The 18,201-nt window shown below is 44.7% G+C and overlaps 1 protein-coding gene across 5 annotated transcripts in view; it reads left to right on the forward strand.

Moving 5' to 3' along the window:
* The window catches only part of PFKM (phosphofructokinase, muscle), a 57,585-nt gene that overhangs the window by 11,634 nt on the left and 27,750 nt on the right, over positions 1-18,201 (forward strand). For all 5 annotated transcript variants that reach the window (XM_084836644.1, XM_084836646.1, XM_084836643.1 and 2 more), the window contains 5 exons: positions 6,277-6,375; positions 11,519-11,592; positions 13,450-13,527; positions 16,763-16,952; positions 17,722-17,887. In XM_084836644.1, the coding sequence (XP_084692770.1) occupies positions 6,285-6,375; positions 11,519-11,592; positions 13,450-13,527; positions 16,763-16,952; positions 17,722-17,887 (599 nt within the window). In that variant the 5' untranslated portion in view covers positions 6,277-6,284. The remainder of the gene's footprint in view (positions 1-6,276; positions 6,376-11,518; positions 11,593-13,449; positions 13,528-16,762; positions 16,953-17,721; positions 17,888-18,201) is intronic.

An 18,201-nucleotide genomic window follows, 5' to 3' on the forward strand; every position in this document is an offset into this window, starting at 1 on the left:
CTAGCTCCTTTTGCCTTTGGCCTCACCCACCACTGGAATGCAGCCCCTGAGAGCTTCTCAGAAATTGAATTTGCCCTCAGGCTGAAAGAGGTTCCCCAGGCCTGCTGTAAGTGATGTTTTTTTTAATTACTTTTATTGTAATGGATTCTTGACAACATTTTGTATACAGCCTTGGCATCACAAGATGATGAGCAGTATAATTTTTTTAAATAAATATCTATCAGGGTATCTAAAGGCACGTCTCCTCCCACATGTACCTACTTGAACCCTTAGGTCATCTTCAGAGCACCTCCTCCAGGAGCTCCCGCCAAAGGAAGCTAGGTGGGCGGCTACAAGAGAGATGGCCTTCTCAGTGGTGGCACTTCACCTATGGAATGAACTCCCCAAAGAGGTTCACCTGGCACCTACATTGTTATCTCTTTGGTGCGAGGCAAAGACCTTACTTTTCTCTCAGGCATTTTAGAGACCTAGTTCTAGGTTATGGCTGTTTTATCAATCCCTATACTGTTTATTATTTTGTGTTGCATTTTATTTTTTAAACATTTTATTGTATTTCATATTTTAACTGTTCTATGGCATTTTAGTTTTTTCAACTGTTTGTAATCCACCCAGAGTACATCAGTTATTGGGTGTATTAGAAATGAAATAGATATAAATACATAAATAATAACTGCCTCATTGAGACCAAAGTACTTGAGAGCATCTTTGTGAACACGGCAGAAATCCTTTGTCATGCCAGTGAAATATGAAACAGTTTGATCTACACTGGTGTTGGTTTCCCTGTATCTAAAAAACTATCACTGCTGAACTTTGGGACTTTCATCTCTCATAGCTTATTTGGAAAAGCCATTGGGTCATATTCAGTGGTGTCTGCCTCCCAGTGGAATGGACACTGCTGGCAGAATGGATTCCTGCCTGCCTACCCCTAAGATCTGCTCCATAGGGTCAGATAACCCGCACAGCAGATTTGGGGAGCGCAGAGTGTGGAGAGAACAGAAAGTCCTTTTGCACAAACAGATATCTACTCACATGACATTGGATGTAGCCCAGTGCTTCAGGCTTTTTTCTTCTTTTTTTTTTGCGGGGTGTGTGTGTGTGTATGGGAACAGCTTTATATAGCTTTTTGGCCCTTTCAACAAGCTCCTATGAAGGCAGGAGGTTTTTGGTCTTCTGGTTTGGCACTGTTGATGACACATTGAAGCTTTAATCCAAAGTTTGACGTTTTCCTGACATTGCTGTGGTACCTCTGTAGGCGAGCTTGGTGCAACATGATTAGGACTGCATGCTTTAATCAGGAGATGAATTAGCTAAAGCTTTAGTTGATAAAAATTGGTGAGGGCAGACTTTACTTGGCAGGGCTGAGAATTAAAGGCATACGATTGATTGATTGATTGATTGATTGATTGACTTCAGAAAAAATACACCACTCTTCATTTTAAAAAATAAATCCCAAAGTGGTTCATAAGCTAAAACATGATAAAATACTATAAAACCAATCAATAAAACAATGATAAAACAATGTTGTTGTTGTTCAGTCGTTCAGTCGTGTCCGACTCTTCGTGACCCCATGGACCATAGCACGCCAGGCCTTCCTGTCCTGCGCTCTCTCCCGGAGCGTGCTCAAGTTCATATTCATTGCATCGGTGATGCTATCTAGCCATCTCATCCTCTGCCGTCCCCTTCTCCTTTTGCCTTCAGTCTTTCCCAGCATCAAGGTCTTTTCCAGGGAGTTTTCTCTTCGCGTTAGGTGGCCAAAATATTTGAGCTTCAGCCTCAGTATCTGTCCTTCCAATGAGCACTCAGGGTTGATTTCCTTTAGGATTGACTGATCTGACCTCCTTGCAGTCCAGGGGACTCGTAAGAGTCTTCTCCAGCACCACAGTTCGAAGGCATCAATTCTTCGGCGCTCAGCCTTCCTTATAGTCCAGGTCTCACAGCCATACATTACTACTGGGAAAACCATAGCTTTGATTAGACGGACCTTTGTCGGCAAGGTGATGTCTCTGCTTCTTACTATGCTGTCTACGTTTGCCATAGCTTTCCTCCCAAGGAGCAAGCGTCTTTTAATTTCATGGCTACAGTCACCGTCTGCGGTGATCTTGGAGCCCAAGAAAATAAAATCTGTCACAGCTTCCATTTCTTCCCCTTCTATACGCTAGGAAGTGATGGGGCCAGATGCCATGATCTTCGTTTTTTTAATGTTGAGTTTCAAACTAGCTTTTGCACTCTCCTCTTTCACCCTCAACAAGAGGTTCTTTAGATCCTCTTCGCTTTCTGCCATTAGGGTGGTATCATCTGCGTATCAGAGGTTGTTGATAATTCTCCCGGCAATCTTAATTCAGACCTGTGATTCATCCAACCCGGTGTTTCTCATGATGTACTCTGCATATAAGTTAAATAAGCAGGGTGACAATATGCAGCCTTGTCATACTCCTTTCCCAATTTTGAACCACTTGGTTGTTCCATGTCTGGTTCTTACTGTTGCTTCTTGACCCTCGTACAGGTTTCTCAGGAGACAGGTAAGGTGGTCTGGTACTCCCATCATTTTAAGAATTTGCCACAGTTTGTTGTGATCCACACAATCAAAGGCTTTAGTGTAGTCAATGAAGCAGAAATAGACGTTTTTCTGGAATTCTCTTGCTTCCTCCATGATCCAGCGAACGTTGGCGATTTGATCTCTAGTTCCTCTGCCTTTTCGAAACCCAGCTTGTACTTCCGGTAGTTCTCGGTTCGCATACTGCTGAAGCCTAGCTTGTAGGATTTTGAGCATCACCTTGCTGGCATGTGAAATGAGCGCAGTTGTGCGGTAGTTTGAACACTGTTTGGCGTTGCCCTTCTTTGGAATTGGAATGTAAACTGACCTTTTCCAGTCTTGTGGCCACTGTTGAGTGTTCCAAATTTGTTGGCATATGGAGTGCAGCACTTTAACAGCATCATCTTTTAGGATTTTAAATAGCTCAGCTGGAATACTGTCATCTCCGCTAGCTTAGTTTGTTGTTAGTAATGCTTCCTAAGGCCCACTTGACCTCACTCTCGAGGATGTCTGGCTCAAGTTCAGTGACCGCACTATCATGGCTATCAGGGACATTAAGATCTTTCCTGTATAGTTCTTCTGTGTATTCTTTCCACCTCTTCTTAATCTCATCTGCTTCTGTTAGGTCCCTGCCTTCTTTGTCCTTTATCATGCCCGTCTTTGCACAAAACGTTCCCTTGAGATCTCCGATTTTCTTGAAGAGATCTCTAGTCTTTCCCATTCTGTTGTTTTCCTCGATTTCTTTGCATTGTTCATTTAAGAAGGCCTTCTTGTCTCTCCTTGCTATTCTCTGGAACTCTGCATTCAGTTGGGTATATCTTCCCCTTTCACCCTTGCTTTTTGCTTCCCTTCTTTCGTCAGCTACTTGTAAATCCTCCTCAGACAGCCACTTTGCTTTCTTGCATTTCTTTTTCTTTGGGATGGATTTTGCTGCTGCCTCCTGAACAATGTTATGGACCTCTGTCCATAGTTCCTCAGGCACTCTGTCTATCAGGTCTAATCCCTGAAATCTATTCCTCACCTCCACTGTATATTCATAAGGCATATGATTGAGGTCATACCTGAATGGTTTAGTGGTTTTCCCTACGTTCTGCAATTTAAGCCGAAATTTTGCAAGAAGCAGCTCATGATCTGAGCCACAGTCAGCTCCAGGTCTTCCTTTTATTGACTGTATGGAGCTTCTCTATCTTTGGCTGCAAAGTACATAATCAATCTGATTTCGATATTGACCATCTGGTGATGTCCATGTGTAGAGTTGTCTCTTGTGCTGTTGGAAAAGAGTGTTTGCTATGATCAGCATGTTCTCTTGGCAAAACTCTTATTAGCTTTTGTCCTGCTTCATTTTGTACACCAAGGCCATGCCTGCTTGTTATCCCAGTGATTTCGTGACTTCCTACTTTAGCATTCCAATCCCCTATGATGAAGACGACATCTTTTTTTGGTGTTAGTTCTAGAAGGTGTTGTAGGTCTTCATAGAACCGATCAATCTCAGCTTCTTCGGCATCAGTGGTTGGGGCATAGACTTGAATTACTGTGATGTTGAATGGTTTGCCTTGGATTCGTACTGAGATCATCCTATCGTTTTTGAGATTGTACCCCAGTACTGCTTTTCCCACCCTTTTGTTGACTATGAGTGCTACTGCATTTCTTCTAAGGGATTCTTGCCCACAGTAGTAGATATAATGGTCACCTGAATTAAATTCGCCCATGCCTGTCCATTTTACTTCGCTGATTCCCAAGATGTCGATGTTCAGTCTTGCCATCTCATGTTTGACCACCTCCAGCTTACCTTGATTCATTGATCTTACATTCCAGGTTCCTAAACAATATTGTTCTTTACAGCATCGGATTTTCTTTTCACCACCAGACACATCCACAGCTGAGTGTCCTTTGGGCTTTGGCCCAGTCGCTTCACTCTTTCTGGCGCTACTTGGAAATTCCCTCTGCTCTTCCCCAGTAGTATATTGGACACCTTCCAACCTGAGGGGCTCATCTTCCGGCGTCATATCTTTTAGCCTTGTGATATGTTCCATGGGGTTTTCGTGGCAAGAATACTGGAGTGGGTTGCCATTTCCATCTCCAGTGGACCACATTTTGTCAGAACTCTCCGCCATGACCTGTCCGTCTTGGGTGGTCCTGCACGGCATAGCTTATGGCTTCACTGAGTTACGCAAGCCCCTTCGCCACAACAAGGCAGTGATCCATGAAGGGGGATAAAACAATAAAATATAATTAAAATAACCAGAGCTAGCTGACAGTGCTAGTAGTTAGGAAATGCCTGGGCAAACAAATGTGTCTGAAGTTGTTGGCGGAAACACTTTGCGCTAAGGGCCTACCTGATGTCAATGGAGAGATCATTCCACATGGTGGGCGCCACAATTGAAAAGGCCCTCCTCTGGTCAATAGCAAAAAGAACGTCAATACACTGTAATGATGAGCAAGGCCCCCCCCACACACACACATATACTCAGAACATAGATACCAGGGTGGCCTATAGGGGAAAAGGTGGTCTCTCAGATAACCTTACACACTTGTCTATGTTCTGAGAATTGCAGGGATGAACAGAGCACATGAGTTGTGCACAAACCATTTCTGCTTTTAATTAACAACCCAGGAATGCCCCATTCCTGGGTTGGTTCATGATGTATAGAGTTAACCTGACAACAAATCATGGGCAAATAATATGTGAGGGTGGGGAAGCATACTTCTTTTGTTTTTAGATCAGGGATGAGCAACTTGTAGAGCTCCAGATATTGTTGGATTGTACCTCCCAACATCCCTCACTATTGGCTCTGCTGGTTAGGGCTGATGGGAATTGAAGTCCAACAACAACTGGAAGGCCACACTTTGCCCACCCCTGGTTTAGAGCATGTTCTCTCACACAGAGGAGTCTCTCTTAATGTGGTGCTGCCATCTGCACTTTTTATCAATATTTGTATTTAAAATGTTAAATTAAATTCTGGTGGCTAATTCACTAGAGCCACTCTTTTGAGTCAATGAATAATGTCTTTAACAAATTAATGGATTGACTACATATTGCAGCCCTAATTAAGAATTATTTAATTGGCTGAATGCCCTGCTAACAATATATTTAAAGATTCGGCCCTCCGTTCACAACCCATTGATATTGGTGACAAACTCTTCTGTGATTGTAACACTGTTATACTCTTACTGGAGTTAGTTTTTGCAAAACACCTTGTTGCACTGACTGGATTGCACTTTAACAGTGCAATCCTTTGAATGTCAACTTAGACATAAGTCCCATTGAGTTCAAGGCAGCTTACTTCCAGGTAAGAAGTGGGTGTAGGATTGCAGCCTCTGCCTTCTTTTAAAATCCTACCTACATTCTCTCTAGACCTGGGAGACCTCGAGCAGACACAGCCTTGACACAGTAGTTGGCGGCTGAGGCCAACAGAGAAAGAGTTTAATCATGGCACGAAGGGATGACTGCACAGCTAGTGACCTGAATTCTCTACTGCTCTTTGGTACTCATGACAGCTGGCCATATGCCCTTTAGGATTAGGTGTGGCTGACGCTGCATCGGAGATCATTTACAGTGTGACATTTTCACTTGTCATGTAGCAGAGAGTAGGCGGGGTGTTGACTTTGAAAGGCAATGGCAGAGGGCTACAAGGAACACTCCGGAACTTGCAGGCCTTGCGGAGCGGGGGGACCAGGAGGCACTTAAGATCAAGGGACTTTTCTCCATCAGCCTTTTTAAGAAATTGTTGTTGACTTTCCAGCCCTGAGAATGTCACAAACGGTGGCAAAACATGAGCATGCTGACACGATGGGGATCGGCAAGGCCATTGCTGTGTTGACGTCCGGAGGAGATGCCCAGGGTAAGTTGACTTGGTTGTTGTTCAAACTGTTTGCATGATTTGGGGTGTGTCCCTTTGTGGCCTGAAGAGCTAATGGCAAAAGCAGTAGAGCCCTTGGTCTCAATGGGTGTCACCATGCAAGGGCTTTTGTTGTCCAGTTGCTTCCCCCCATCCCCCCATAGGTTAATTAAGATGCCTTAAGCTGAACAGGTCTCTGTTGCAAACTGCAGTTAGTGGATGTGCTATACAGCATGTATACCCAAAGTTTCTAAGTGAAGTTCCACAAGAAGGAGAATAAAAAAAATGGAGACACAGCCCATTCTCTCCCTTTCAGTGCTTCTCTGTCCCTGAAATTCTCCCAGAGCTTCTACCTTTTCTCAGCAGAGGATGCTTCTTCTCCATCGTGCCTTGCTTTGTGGGTTTCCAAGATACATCTTCACTGGCCAGTGTTGGAGACTGAATGCTTGGCTAGCCCAACCTTTCTCAACCTGGTTCCCTTATATGACCACCGCATAATCCCCCGTCACCTCCCTGTCCTTCCTTATTTATTTATTTTTTAATTTAACTAGGAGGCTGGCATGCTGCAAAGTGAAGTGCTGGCCTCTAGCATCATCTTTTATTTCCAAGAATGTCTCTGGGCCCCGTGTGGGCCTCAGAGGCATTCTTAGAAAAGAAAAATGGATGAGAGGGTGGTGGTGGGAGCCTCATCCTTAAGGTATTCTTTTTCATTCCCTATTATAGCAACACACTAGAACCAAAATCACCCCTAAAAAGTGTACCATTCAGTCACAACCCTGCCAACTATAAGTTCCCCTGTTAAAATTAGACTCCACTAATTAATTAAGGAAGCCTTAGTTGATTGATCTACCAGTTGTACTGATTAGAATTCATAGCCCCGCTCACTTCCAGCATGCAGCCTCCAACAGGTAGGCCCCAAGACAGACAAGAGCAGTGTAGTTAAATTGGCTAGGTGTAGTTAATTATGTAGGAGGTGGGGGAAGCTCTCTTTCCATCTGTGCAGTCAAACATGAGGTAGTGGGCTTTTTATTGCCTGTGGATTGAGACTGGGAGTGGATTTTCTGTTTCCCTTCCAGAAACACTCAGGAGTGAACAGGAATGCCTGGAGATGTGTATGAGGTCCTTTTTTAAACCCTTCAAATGCTGGGGAGCCAAGGGAGTGAGATTCACTTGAGACTAGTTTGACTTAGTGTCTTCTGATTAATTCTGTAGGACTGATTTAAAGTGGAAGGCATTTTGCAGCCTCCTCTGCTTCCCTTCACACAGGTTTTCCAAAGCAGCAGCAGTAGTGCCATGTTCATAGGTTCTCCTTGTAATAATCACATGACTGGCTGTGCAGTGGCATTGGATTACATCCCTTCTCCTGGTGTGATATATTTGGGAGCTAGCAAGCACAGTGGCTTGGCAGAGGGTGCCACAGGCACTTACTTGAAATGTCAGCATTTCAAAAATAAAATGTGTGGCTCATGTGACAGTGGGGATCAGATACATGGGAGACTTGTGAGTCTGGGTGCATACTGACTTAGAGCGATGAGAAACCACAGCCACTCCAAAGGGGCTGCTAAGAAAGCGGTGTCTGAGAAATAGCAGAGGGGGTGTGTGTTCAGAGATCATAAGACCACTGCCATTATAGAGGCCCCATGCTGCACATTTACCATGTATGTCACAAGTCCTCATTAAGGATTCAGCATGGGCTGTAACAACAATGAGCATTTACATCTAGTGTTCAGAACATTTTATGGATGTTCTCTTGGGGAGTTAGCGTGGTGTAGTGGCTAAGGGCCAAGCTAGATATTGTGGGCCTAATACAAATTTGGAATGGTTTGATGTGTATCAAATTCTTCCTGGAGAAGCTAGCCCAGACAGTCCAGTGGCTGGTTGTCTAGCCATATGTCTGATGAAGCGGACGTGAAATTGGCAAGCAGCTAACTTTGGAAAGGTGACATAGACACGAAAATTAAGATGAAGCAATTATTTGAAATGGGTGTTGTGGCCCTTTTTGTCATCTTCTGTTCTTTAAAGATACCCCTTTTCTTTTTAAGAACATCAGTGCTTCTAGACTTTAATGGATATTTAATGGACATTTAGTCTGTTGAAGTCTGATAAAAGCAAATCTGAGATGGTGCTTCTTCTCCTTCTCCCCTAAACCAGATTTTGTTCATAACATCTGAATGTTTCTGAGAGTGGGCATGGCCAGAGATAGTCCATACTGCTTGTGACAGAATCATAGAAGTAAAAGCTAAGGGAAGCCATGACTATTAAAATCCCACCCCCACCGCCATCTAAGCTTCTGCCCCAAGCTGTGAGGAGCTCGGCTTGTCTTCCTTTCTTTAGTCCTTCTTTTTGTTATTGTTGTTTGTTGTTAATCTGACAAAACCTCCTTTCCTCAGTGAATCCAGAAATCTTGGCTCATATTTCGTGGCCTCATTCCTCAGGGCCAAGTGGAGAAGCTGGAATGTGCTTGGGCAGTAAGTAGATCTCCAGATTTTGGGACTTCAGCTCCCAACATTCCTGACCATTGGCCATGCTGGCAGGGGCTTCTGGGAGTTGAAGTCCAAAACATCTGGAGATCTACCTTCTGCCTACCCCTGTCCTAGCACAATGTTGGACAGAAGGTAGTTTGGGATCTACTGGTAGATCTATGGGTGATACATGGTAGAGTAGCAAGGATTCTCATTGTTTAACAATAGCGGCAACAAAATGACACTCTCCCCGCCAAATTATACTGCTGAAATGAAAAAAGCTTGGGATAACCGGGAGTGGATTTTTGTGTGGAAGAACTGTGAGCTCCATTCAATTCTGGTACTAGGAAGGGGCTCAAGATTCTTTAATTCTAAGTGTGTGTCTTTTGTATACCTTCTTCTCCCAGCCACTTGTTTTCCCAAATTTGCTCTCCACCCGCCCCACATGGGACTAAAATAAGAAAAAATAACTCCTCCATTGGTGCCGTTTTTTTTCTCTTTCTGAATTTAGGAAAACAAGTGGCTGTTAAGTCTCCCCTCCCCACATGTGGTGGTCCTGATCTAGATAAGGGCCCCACACATTTACATGTAAGTAAAAAAGAGAGGCTAGGCTTCATGCTACATACTTAATATATCACATAGTTTATCCCTTAGTTAAGGTTTTGGGAGTTTTGTAAGAGGCAAGTCTCATGCTGATGTCTGATTCGGAAGGTACGTCTTCTTCCATGTTCTGGCTGCTTCATTTCACAAATAATAAAGCATACAGCCTGAGCCTATGCATGCTTGTTGAGAAGTAAATCTCCCACTGAGCTATCTGTGCCCTGGTATTGGGAATATTATGGGAAATGAAGGCAAACTAACTACTCATTAAGTTCTTCAACCCATGGCTTTCAGGTCTCTTGGCTCTGTTAGATGCCTTTCACTTCTACGGGAGCAACTCTCTTTTTTTTCCGTTGCCTAACAAAATCTCCTTTGCTCCCATTACCTCTTTATGCTTCTCACTCATTTCTGCACTTCCATTATCACACTCTCTTGGGATGAATCCGATTCTGAACCATGCTATCAGACCATCAGGTTCCTCTGCTGCGCCACTGATTTTGCTTGCTTTCGCTTTCGCCCTGGAGATGTGATCCCATCAATGAACCCAAACAGATCCGTCTCAGGCTTCATCCCCGGAAGGCATCCAGACCTCCCTCCTTTTGTATCAGAAGTACCTGTGTGTCGGTGAAACCAAGCAACATTTGAGTCTTTCCAGATGATTTACCCCTCCCTCTATTCATTATATGTTATTTAAAGTCCACATCTAATGGGACCTTATTGTTTAAGGAACCTGTCCCCAGAGAGAGAGGAAAAGCAAGAATTGCACATCAACGGGGGCTCAAGTTCTGCAGACTGTTTACTTCGCCATGTTCAAAGGAACCAGTGCCAGGCGAATAAAGCGAAGCGCTATAGAGATACGGAGGTAGAGGGACACCTCCATCTGCTGTCATCCCACGGAGGGCTGCTGCTCCGCAAATGGTAGCTTCCAGCTGGGAAGCCAGAATTTAAGACGGTGTGTCACTCTAAGCCAGGGATGTAGAACCTCTGGGCCCTGGGCCTAATCTTGCCTGTGGAGGTTTTGCATCTGGTCCCTGGAGCGTCCTTGGGTTCCTCCATGGGGCAGAGCTTAGTCTCCAAGGCCCAATCCCTCGAGGAATCCCTGCTGTGGAGAGGGGGAGCAGCGCACAGGCGAATCCTCACTGTTATCTCCTATTTCAGACTGTGGGAGGCCAGTGGCCAATGCTAGGTGGAGCGGCTGCTTTTCTCAGTGCTGGCCAAGTCCCTTGGTGCATTGCACTCCGCCCCAAACCAGGGCCGTGCCTGGAGAAAGGCACTCCGTGTATCTCTCTCAACATGGGGAAAGGCAAAATGGAAGGGGATGGGACAATGATGTCAATGGGAGTGGCCGTGCCCGCTGACATCATTCAACCTGCAGAGGACCCGATAGGGGGCAACCCAAAAATGGTTCAGCACCCCTTCTCTTCCTCTGTGGGACAGTACATTTAAATTTCAGTGAAAGTGATGGGGGGGATATCACAGAAATGGGTGATACCTGGGTATGGTGGTCTGATGCACGAGATCAGTTTTTCACATACACACACACTCCACCCCCCCAAAACCCCTACTGTATTGAGCAAGGGGTTGGACTTGACCACCTCCAGGGTTGGTTTAGATGGTGTACAAGATCTGTGAATTAATCCACCATGGAGTCTTGTTCATCTGCCTATGGCTTTTTCTGGGACTTAATGCAAACTTGATGAACATGGGTGCTTCCTGACAGACAGGCAGCATTACCAATCAGAAGTCATTGTACAACTATTCCATCTTTTCATCATTAGTGGATTTTTTGTGGTAAGAAAAAAAGATGGAAGAAAAGGTAGGAAAACCCAGGAGGGTTACAAATGGTCAATGATGACATCTGGACACCCCCATAAAATCCTATGCTTGAGGCAAGGTGAATGCACAACAAATGTCTGGTCTGGAAACACCCCATGTCTCCATCAAAGTACAGCAAAGCGAAGCCCATTAGAAATTCCTTTGCTTCTGTCTCCAGAGAGGTAAGTTATTGCTGTTTATACAACACCATCTTTCACTTTTGATTGTGGGTAGATGTGTGACTTCTCTTCTCCCTTTGCTCTGAACAGGCATGAATGCTGCTGTCCGGGCAGTAGTCCGAGTGGGGATATACACTGGTGCCAAAGTGTTCTTTGTTCATGAGGTATTGATTGATTAATTGGTTGAATTTGATTTTTTCCCTGCCTTTCTAGTAAAACAAATGGCAGTCAAGGTAAATGTGGTTGTTTCCTTCCTGGATGGTGCCTCTTTTGCTCAGTTACGAATTGCATCTAAAGCAGGGGCAGGCAATGTATGGCCCCCCAGATGTTGTTGGACTACAACTTCCATCAGACCTAGCCAGTGTAGTCAATAGTGAGGGATGATGGGAGTTGTAGTCCAACAAATCTGGAAGGCCTCATGTTCCCCATCCCTAATCTTAAATCCTGGTCTACACGTGCAGCAGATGAGGTGGTAAAATCCTGAGGCCGTCGAGCAGACTGCACTTCCTCAAGCTGTAGGGGTGGCGGTATGCTCTTTGTGAATGCTCTCCCATATACAAAACTGCCTGCATGTAAATAACAGACAGACCCACACATACACCCCCCCACACACACACACACGATAGAATAACAACACAGTAATTTCAAAATATATTTAGAGCTTAACGTTTCAGCTTCTGCCCTCGTCAGTAGCTGTGATGTTAAATGGATACCAAGAGTGGTAGTTTGGAATGCTCAGAGATAAAAATTCCTAAGGAGAAAAAAACAGAGGTGTGAGTGGTATAAAGCTTATGAAGTGTCCTCCAGATTAAGTCTGTAGATGAAGAAATTTTCCTTTCTGCAAAGTTGTGCTGCTTTACGCCCCTCTCCCTCTGTGTGCGTGCGTGCGTGTGTGTGTATATATATATATATATCAATCAGAAAGAAAGGTTCAAACCCAGTCTCTTCCTTCCTGTACCAGGTTCTACTTCTAGGGAGATATTTCTTTTTAAATGCATGGGAGCGTTTAAAAATGTGATACCTTCAGTCTGAAATGGCGCAGACCATTTTGCAATCTAACGATGTCACTTACACAGTAGATATGTTTTGCAGCGTTTGGGTGTTTTAATATTTTGGCATGGGGTGCTTCAAGACCAGGCTTTTGTTGTGCCAGCGCTCTGCCTCATTCATGGGATTTTACAGTAGGTCCAGACGTTGTTGTCTTCCATTTGTAACCCTCCCATGTTTTCCCACTGCTTCTTCCATCATTTTTTCTTACCACAGAAAATCCATTAAGGATGGAAAAGATGGAACAGCTGCACAATGCCTTTCGATTGGTAGTGCTATGAGCCATCCAGCTAGAAGCACCCAGGGGCTGGATACATGCCTGGGAAAGAATGCAGCGTAGCATAGGCTAGACCATGTGGGGTTGCCAGGCTGCAACCTAGTGAACTCCTATGGTGAGCTGCCCCATAGGTCAGTGGTAGAGGACATGCTTTGCATGCAGAAGGTTCAGCCCTAGATTTCCCTGGCATCTATAGCTCAATTCACATCTCTTCAGTGCAACATTGACTTCCTGCCTTTGGCTTAGGGAAGAGCACATCTGGGGCCCAGGGTAGCTTGTAGAGTTACCATGTGGAAATTACCCACAGCATGAAGATGTCCCTGTCCGAGTGCTGATTGGTGCTTGACGAGACAGACTTGAAGGGTCAGCATGGGTAGCATAGCAACGATAGCGCCACGCCTTCTGCCCTAATGCCAAGACTAAGAATGCCCTTGGTTGAAATGCTTCCTGTTCATTGTCCTGTATTGCTGCCGTAGCTGGAAGTATCCTGAGAATTGCACAGCCAGGCCAAACGCTGCACCAACCTGGCTCTGTGCTGTACTGCATTTGGACGGCATCTTATTTCAAGCATCGCTCTGTAGGTTCAGTAAATGTAGCAGCAACTGGAACTCTTGTATATCTCATAGTAGACAGCTCTCGAGCAGAGAAGGCTTTGAAAGCTTCTCTTTAAATAATCTCTTCTGTATTTTCCCCCCAGGGCTACCAAGGGCTTGTGGATGGTGGTGACAATATTAAGGAAGCAACATGGGAAAGTGTGTCTATGATGCTGCAGCTGGTAAGTTAGTCGCTTGGATGTGGTCCCCTACAACTCCAGGCTGTGAGAGGCTAGAGAGCTGTCCTCCCCACCCCAGGAAATGCCAATCCTAAGATTTTCAGAAAGCCCTATGAAGGTCAGGTGGGCATTACGCTATAGAATGTATGGTATGTATGGGTTGTATCCAGTGGTGTAGTTTTGCCAGTGGAAGAGAACAGGCAGGCAGGCAGGATTTGCCTCTGTGTCTGACGCTTTCTTCACACGGAGCTTTTATCCTGCAATTGAGATTGCTCCTTCACAGAAGTTTGCGGGCTTTTACATGACGCCATGATCATTCAAGGCATCTCCTGCACTAAATGCCCTTTGTTCCGTGTTTAAGTAGATCGTAGATAATGAGCTATCAAATGACCCTGTTGTGTTCCACTTCAGATTCCTCTGTGAAAAGAGTAAAAGAGGCAAGAAGAGGAGCAAGATCAGTGAAAGATAACGGAAGACTCAGATACGGGGAGAAGGGAGGGGGAAGGGGTGGGGGAAAAGGAAGCACATGAAAAAGGGATTCGTTGTGATCCTACATTTAAAACAGAAACAGAAAGTCCCATTTTAAATGTAGTATTTTAGGCTGGTATAGAGATGCCCTGGAGGCTCCACCCCTGAATGGAGGATAAGGCTGTCGATGGCTCTTACCCTTCCTGTACTGTCCATAACTGTGATAAAGTAGATATGGTAGTCCATCTCACAAGCAACAGGAACAGCAAAGAAGACTGGAGTTGTGTGTGTTGATGACTTGCCTGTTTAGAACAAAAAGCAATTCCACCACCCCCACCAATTTACAGGGAGACAAGTGGAGATTCATGCTAGGCAGAATCTCCCCAGAGAGTTGTTCAGAATGCATATCCCACCTCCCAGGAGGCTTCCAAGAAAAAATTGGGCAAGCATGCGTTGGGTCATTTTAGGCACAAAGATGGGTTGGGATGGCAGGGCCTCTTGGGATGGAGGGTTAAGAACACAAGAGGAGCGTCCTGGTTGTGAATTTCCTGAGGCTGACCACTGTTGGAAACAGAAAGCTGAGCTATATGAACCTTTGATCATCTGATCCATGTAGCTGAGCTTTCTGTTTCCAACAGTGATCAGCCTCAGGAAATTCACAACCAGGACATGAAGACGGTGGGCCTCTCCTGCTGTTTTGTTCCCAGCATCTGGTATTGAGAGATATACTGCCTATGAACGTGGAGGTTTCACTTAGGTCTATCAGTGGCTTTTAGCCATGATCGCTACATTCGATAAACTGGATGATCATGGCCTTTGGGCCCAACTTCATGATACTGTTTGCTTTTCTGTTTGGCCTGGTTAACTAGTGTAAAATGTTTATCATTCATGTCACTTTCTTCTTTTTTCTTTTTTTCCGGAACAATGTGATTTGGGAGGGGTTTTTTTTAATAAAAAGTTTTTATTTTAAACCTAGTGAAAATATTGCACAGTTAAACTATGCAATTTGCTACCACAAAATGTAGTGATGGCCACTGGTTTGGATGGCTTTAAGAGGGGATTGGACAAATTCCCTCCATTATCAGAGGCAGTATACCAATGTACACCAGTTGCTGCGGAACATGGGTGGAAGGGAACTGTTTCACTCATGTCCTGCTTGTAGATTTCCTGTGGGAGGCTGATGAGCCGCTGTGTGAACAGAATGCTGCACTTGATGGACCCTTGGTCTGATCCAGCATGGCTCTTCCTATGTTCTTACCAGAAAATCTCTGAAAATATCACAGTTGTCAGCCCAGTTTTTAAAATCATGATTCTTTGCCTCTTAAGGAATTGCTTTTCTCCTTCTGCAGTTTGTAGAAGGTCACTGATTGTTTGGGGGAGGGGTTCTTGTCAGGAGGGAAATTATTGTAACATCTTGACCTTTTTGTCGGTTGGGGTCACTGGCAAAGGTGTATGTCTTAAGTGTAATGATACTGCTGCAGCTGGGCTCACAGTGTGTGCCTTGAGACCCAAAATAACTTGAAATTGGAGCCGACCTTTGCCAGCAGCCGTACGTGCATTGGAGAGTGAGTGGGGACTATTTGGAGTCCATAAGCAAGAGTTGTAGAAGATTTTTGTCTAACCAAGCCCCTCTCTAGGTGTCCAGGCCCTTTCACTGTTATTGCAGAAATGAGGGTCATGCACGGCACAAATATATCATCTTCTTCCCCAGACCCACAACTTTAATTGTTCACTTGGTGAAATGCATAAGCACACAACGCTTCAAGTTGTAGCCAACGGATTTTGGTGATCATGAAGACACCTTGATCTGTAGTGAATATAATTGATTTTCAGAGAGGAAAGTGTAACATTGTGTAGCCCTCCCCCTCCAGAATTAATGGGAAGATCAGGCCAGCATTTATAGTATTTATTTTCTCAAGAGAGGGAACCAGAGACTAATGTAATTTCACAAGACATCCAGATAGGGCCAAGAGTGACTCCTGTCTTTATCTCTGGAGAGCTGTTGCCAGTTCAGGGTAGACATCAGAGTAGATTCAGCGTAGATATCAGGGTAGATTCAGGGTATAAATCAGGGTAGACATCTACATTCAGTAGACTGGAGATGTACCAATTGTCTGATTTGATATAAGACAGATCCCTCTGCTAATGTCCAACTAGACTAAGGGGCTATCGCTCTCTTTGGGAAAAAAACTTGCATTTTTATTGATTTGACATCTGAAGATTCCTACTAGGATTTGTATGATCTGTAAGAATACGTACGTGCATGCATGTGTATATCTATTTATATATCAGTATAGCAAACTTCTGACCTGATTCGCACAGTCGCTACATACAGTGGTTAATAAGCTTGTCATGTCATGTGAACCCAACCAGCAGGGCCTGTTGCCATGGGTAACAAGACGCCCAGAACCCATTGGCTGTTGTAGGGTTCTGGGGTTCATGGGCTGTTCTAGGGTTCTTATTTCCCCAGCCACAATTGTGTGAATTGGGCCACTTTATTGGGAGCAATAGCACATGCAGGGTCCATCTGTGTAGTCCACAAATAGATTTGGGGAGTTTATTTGATCACAAGAAGATGGACCCAGATCTGCCTGTACCAATGATACCTATAACCTCAAAATATTTTCTCTCTCTCCAATCAAAGCTTAACAGAGGAGCATGACGGACTTTCTCTGTTTGCCTCTTGATCACAGCAGCATCTGGGCAAGGTGGCCATAATGTTGACTTCCAACTCTCGGCTCACACTCTCACCTGGTTTGTCCCCACCCAGGGTGGCACGGTGATCGGGAGTGCCAGGTGCCAGGACTTCCGCACACGTGAAGGACGCCTAAAAGCTGCTCGCAACCTGGTCAAGAGAGGAATAACAAACCTGTGTGTGATTGGGGGCGACGGCAGTTTGACTGGAGCAGACACTTTCCGAGCAGAGTGGACCAATTTGCTACAGGAACTGGTTAAGACAGGTATCACAGCTGTGCTCGGGAAAGTCAAGGAGGGGGTAACAAGCAGAACATTGATCACATGCAAAGACCATGACACCCCCACCCCCCGCCCCCAGGCTGAAATTTGATAGTAGTTTATCCCATCTACACATGTGATGCACTTGACGTGCGTAGTTGTAGGATTGAAAACCATTCATAATCTTTGTCTGTCTGCTTCATGTGTCCCCTTCAAGACATGGCTAAGCTCTTATGTCATTGCAAAGAAATAAGGCATCTTGCCCAGTTTGATGTGGCGAGTCAGTGGGCCAGTTTGCATGATCAAACAAGCCATGGTGGCTTAAATAAGCCACCATGGCTTGTTTAAATTGGCGGTGTGTGCCAGATGCCATTAGGCTAATTACCTGCCCAGGCACGGCTTGTGTCATCCGAACGTGGGCAGCAAGGCTTGTTTGAGAGGGAAACAACCCTCAAATAACCCAACAACAAGTCATGAGTTATTTGAAGGTTGTTTTCCCCGGGTTTGGATGACATGACAAACTACACCCAGGCGGGTAATTAGGCTAATCGTGCCCGGCATGTGCTACTGATTTAAACAGGCCTCTGTGTCTTAAATAACATTTGGAGCCCACCAGGTTGGAGGAAGTTGCCCACAGGTCTGACCCACAGAATAAAGTGCAATATTGAGATTTGTCCTTTCTTTTTATCAGATTCAGGCTAGGAGTGAGCTTGCAGTGGTGTGATAGTTATACATGTTGGTATTCCGTTGGTTCTTTGTACCTCACGCTTTCAGGTGGCATCACAATGGAAGAAGCAAAGAAGTCTAGTTTCCTGAACATTGTTGGCATGGTTGGTTCAATTGATAATGACTTTTGTGGAACCGACATGACCATCGGTACAGACTCTGCTCTTCACAGAATAATGGAGATAGTGGATGCTATCACCACCACAGCCCAGAGGTAAGGTTTGTGAGCATTATGCAGGCCTGGTTATTTTCTGCAAGTCCTTGATCCCACTCCAGAAGTGTGGAAATTTGGTATTTGGGCCATGAATTCAGCACTCTGCAAACCTTGTCAGTGTTGTTGTTGTTTTAAAAAGCAAGTTTCTAATCCTGAAGATTAAGTTTGAAAGTGTATAGACACTTTCCACTGGGAAAATGTCAGAAGCTCTTTGCCCTTTCTCATGCAAGAGCAAGGGAACTGATACTAAATAAGCAAATACAAGCAAAAAATTGTTTAATTTGCATAATTTATACAAGTTATGGAGTTTGGGT

The sequence above is a fragment of the Heloderma suspectum genome, chromosome 2 (assembly GCF_057233095.1).
Source record: "Heloderma suspectum isolate Gila_16-S chromosome 2, 16-S_ref, whole genome shotgun sequence".
NCBI classification, from domain to species: domain Eukaryota; kingdom Metazoa; phylum Chordata; class Lepidosauria; order Squamata; family Helodermatidae; genus Heloderma; species Heloderma suspectum.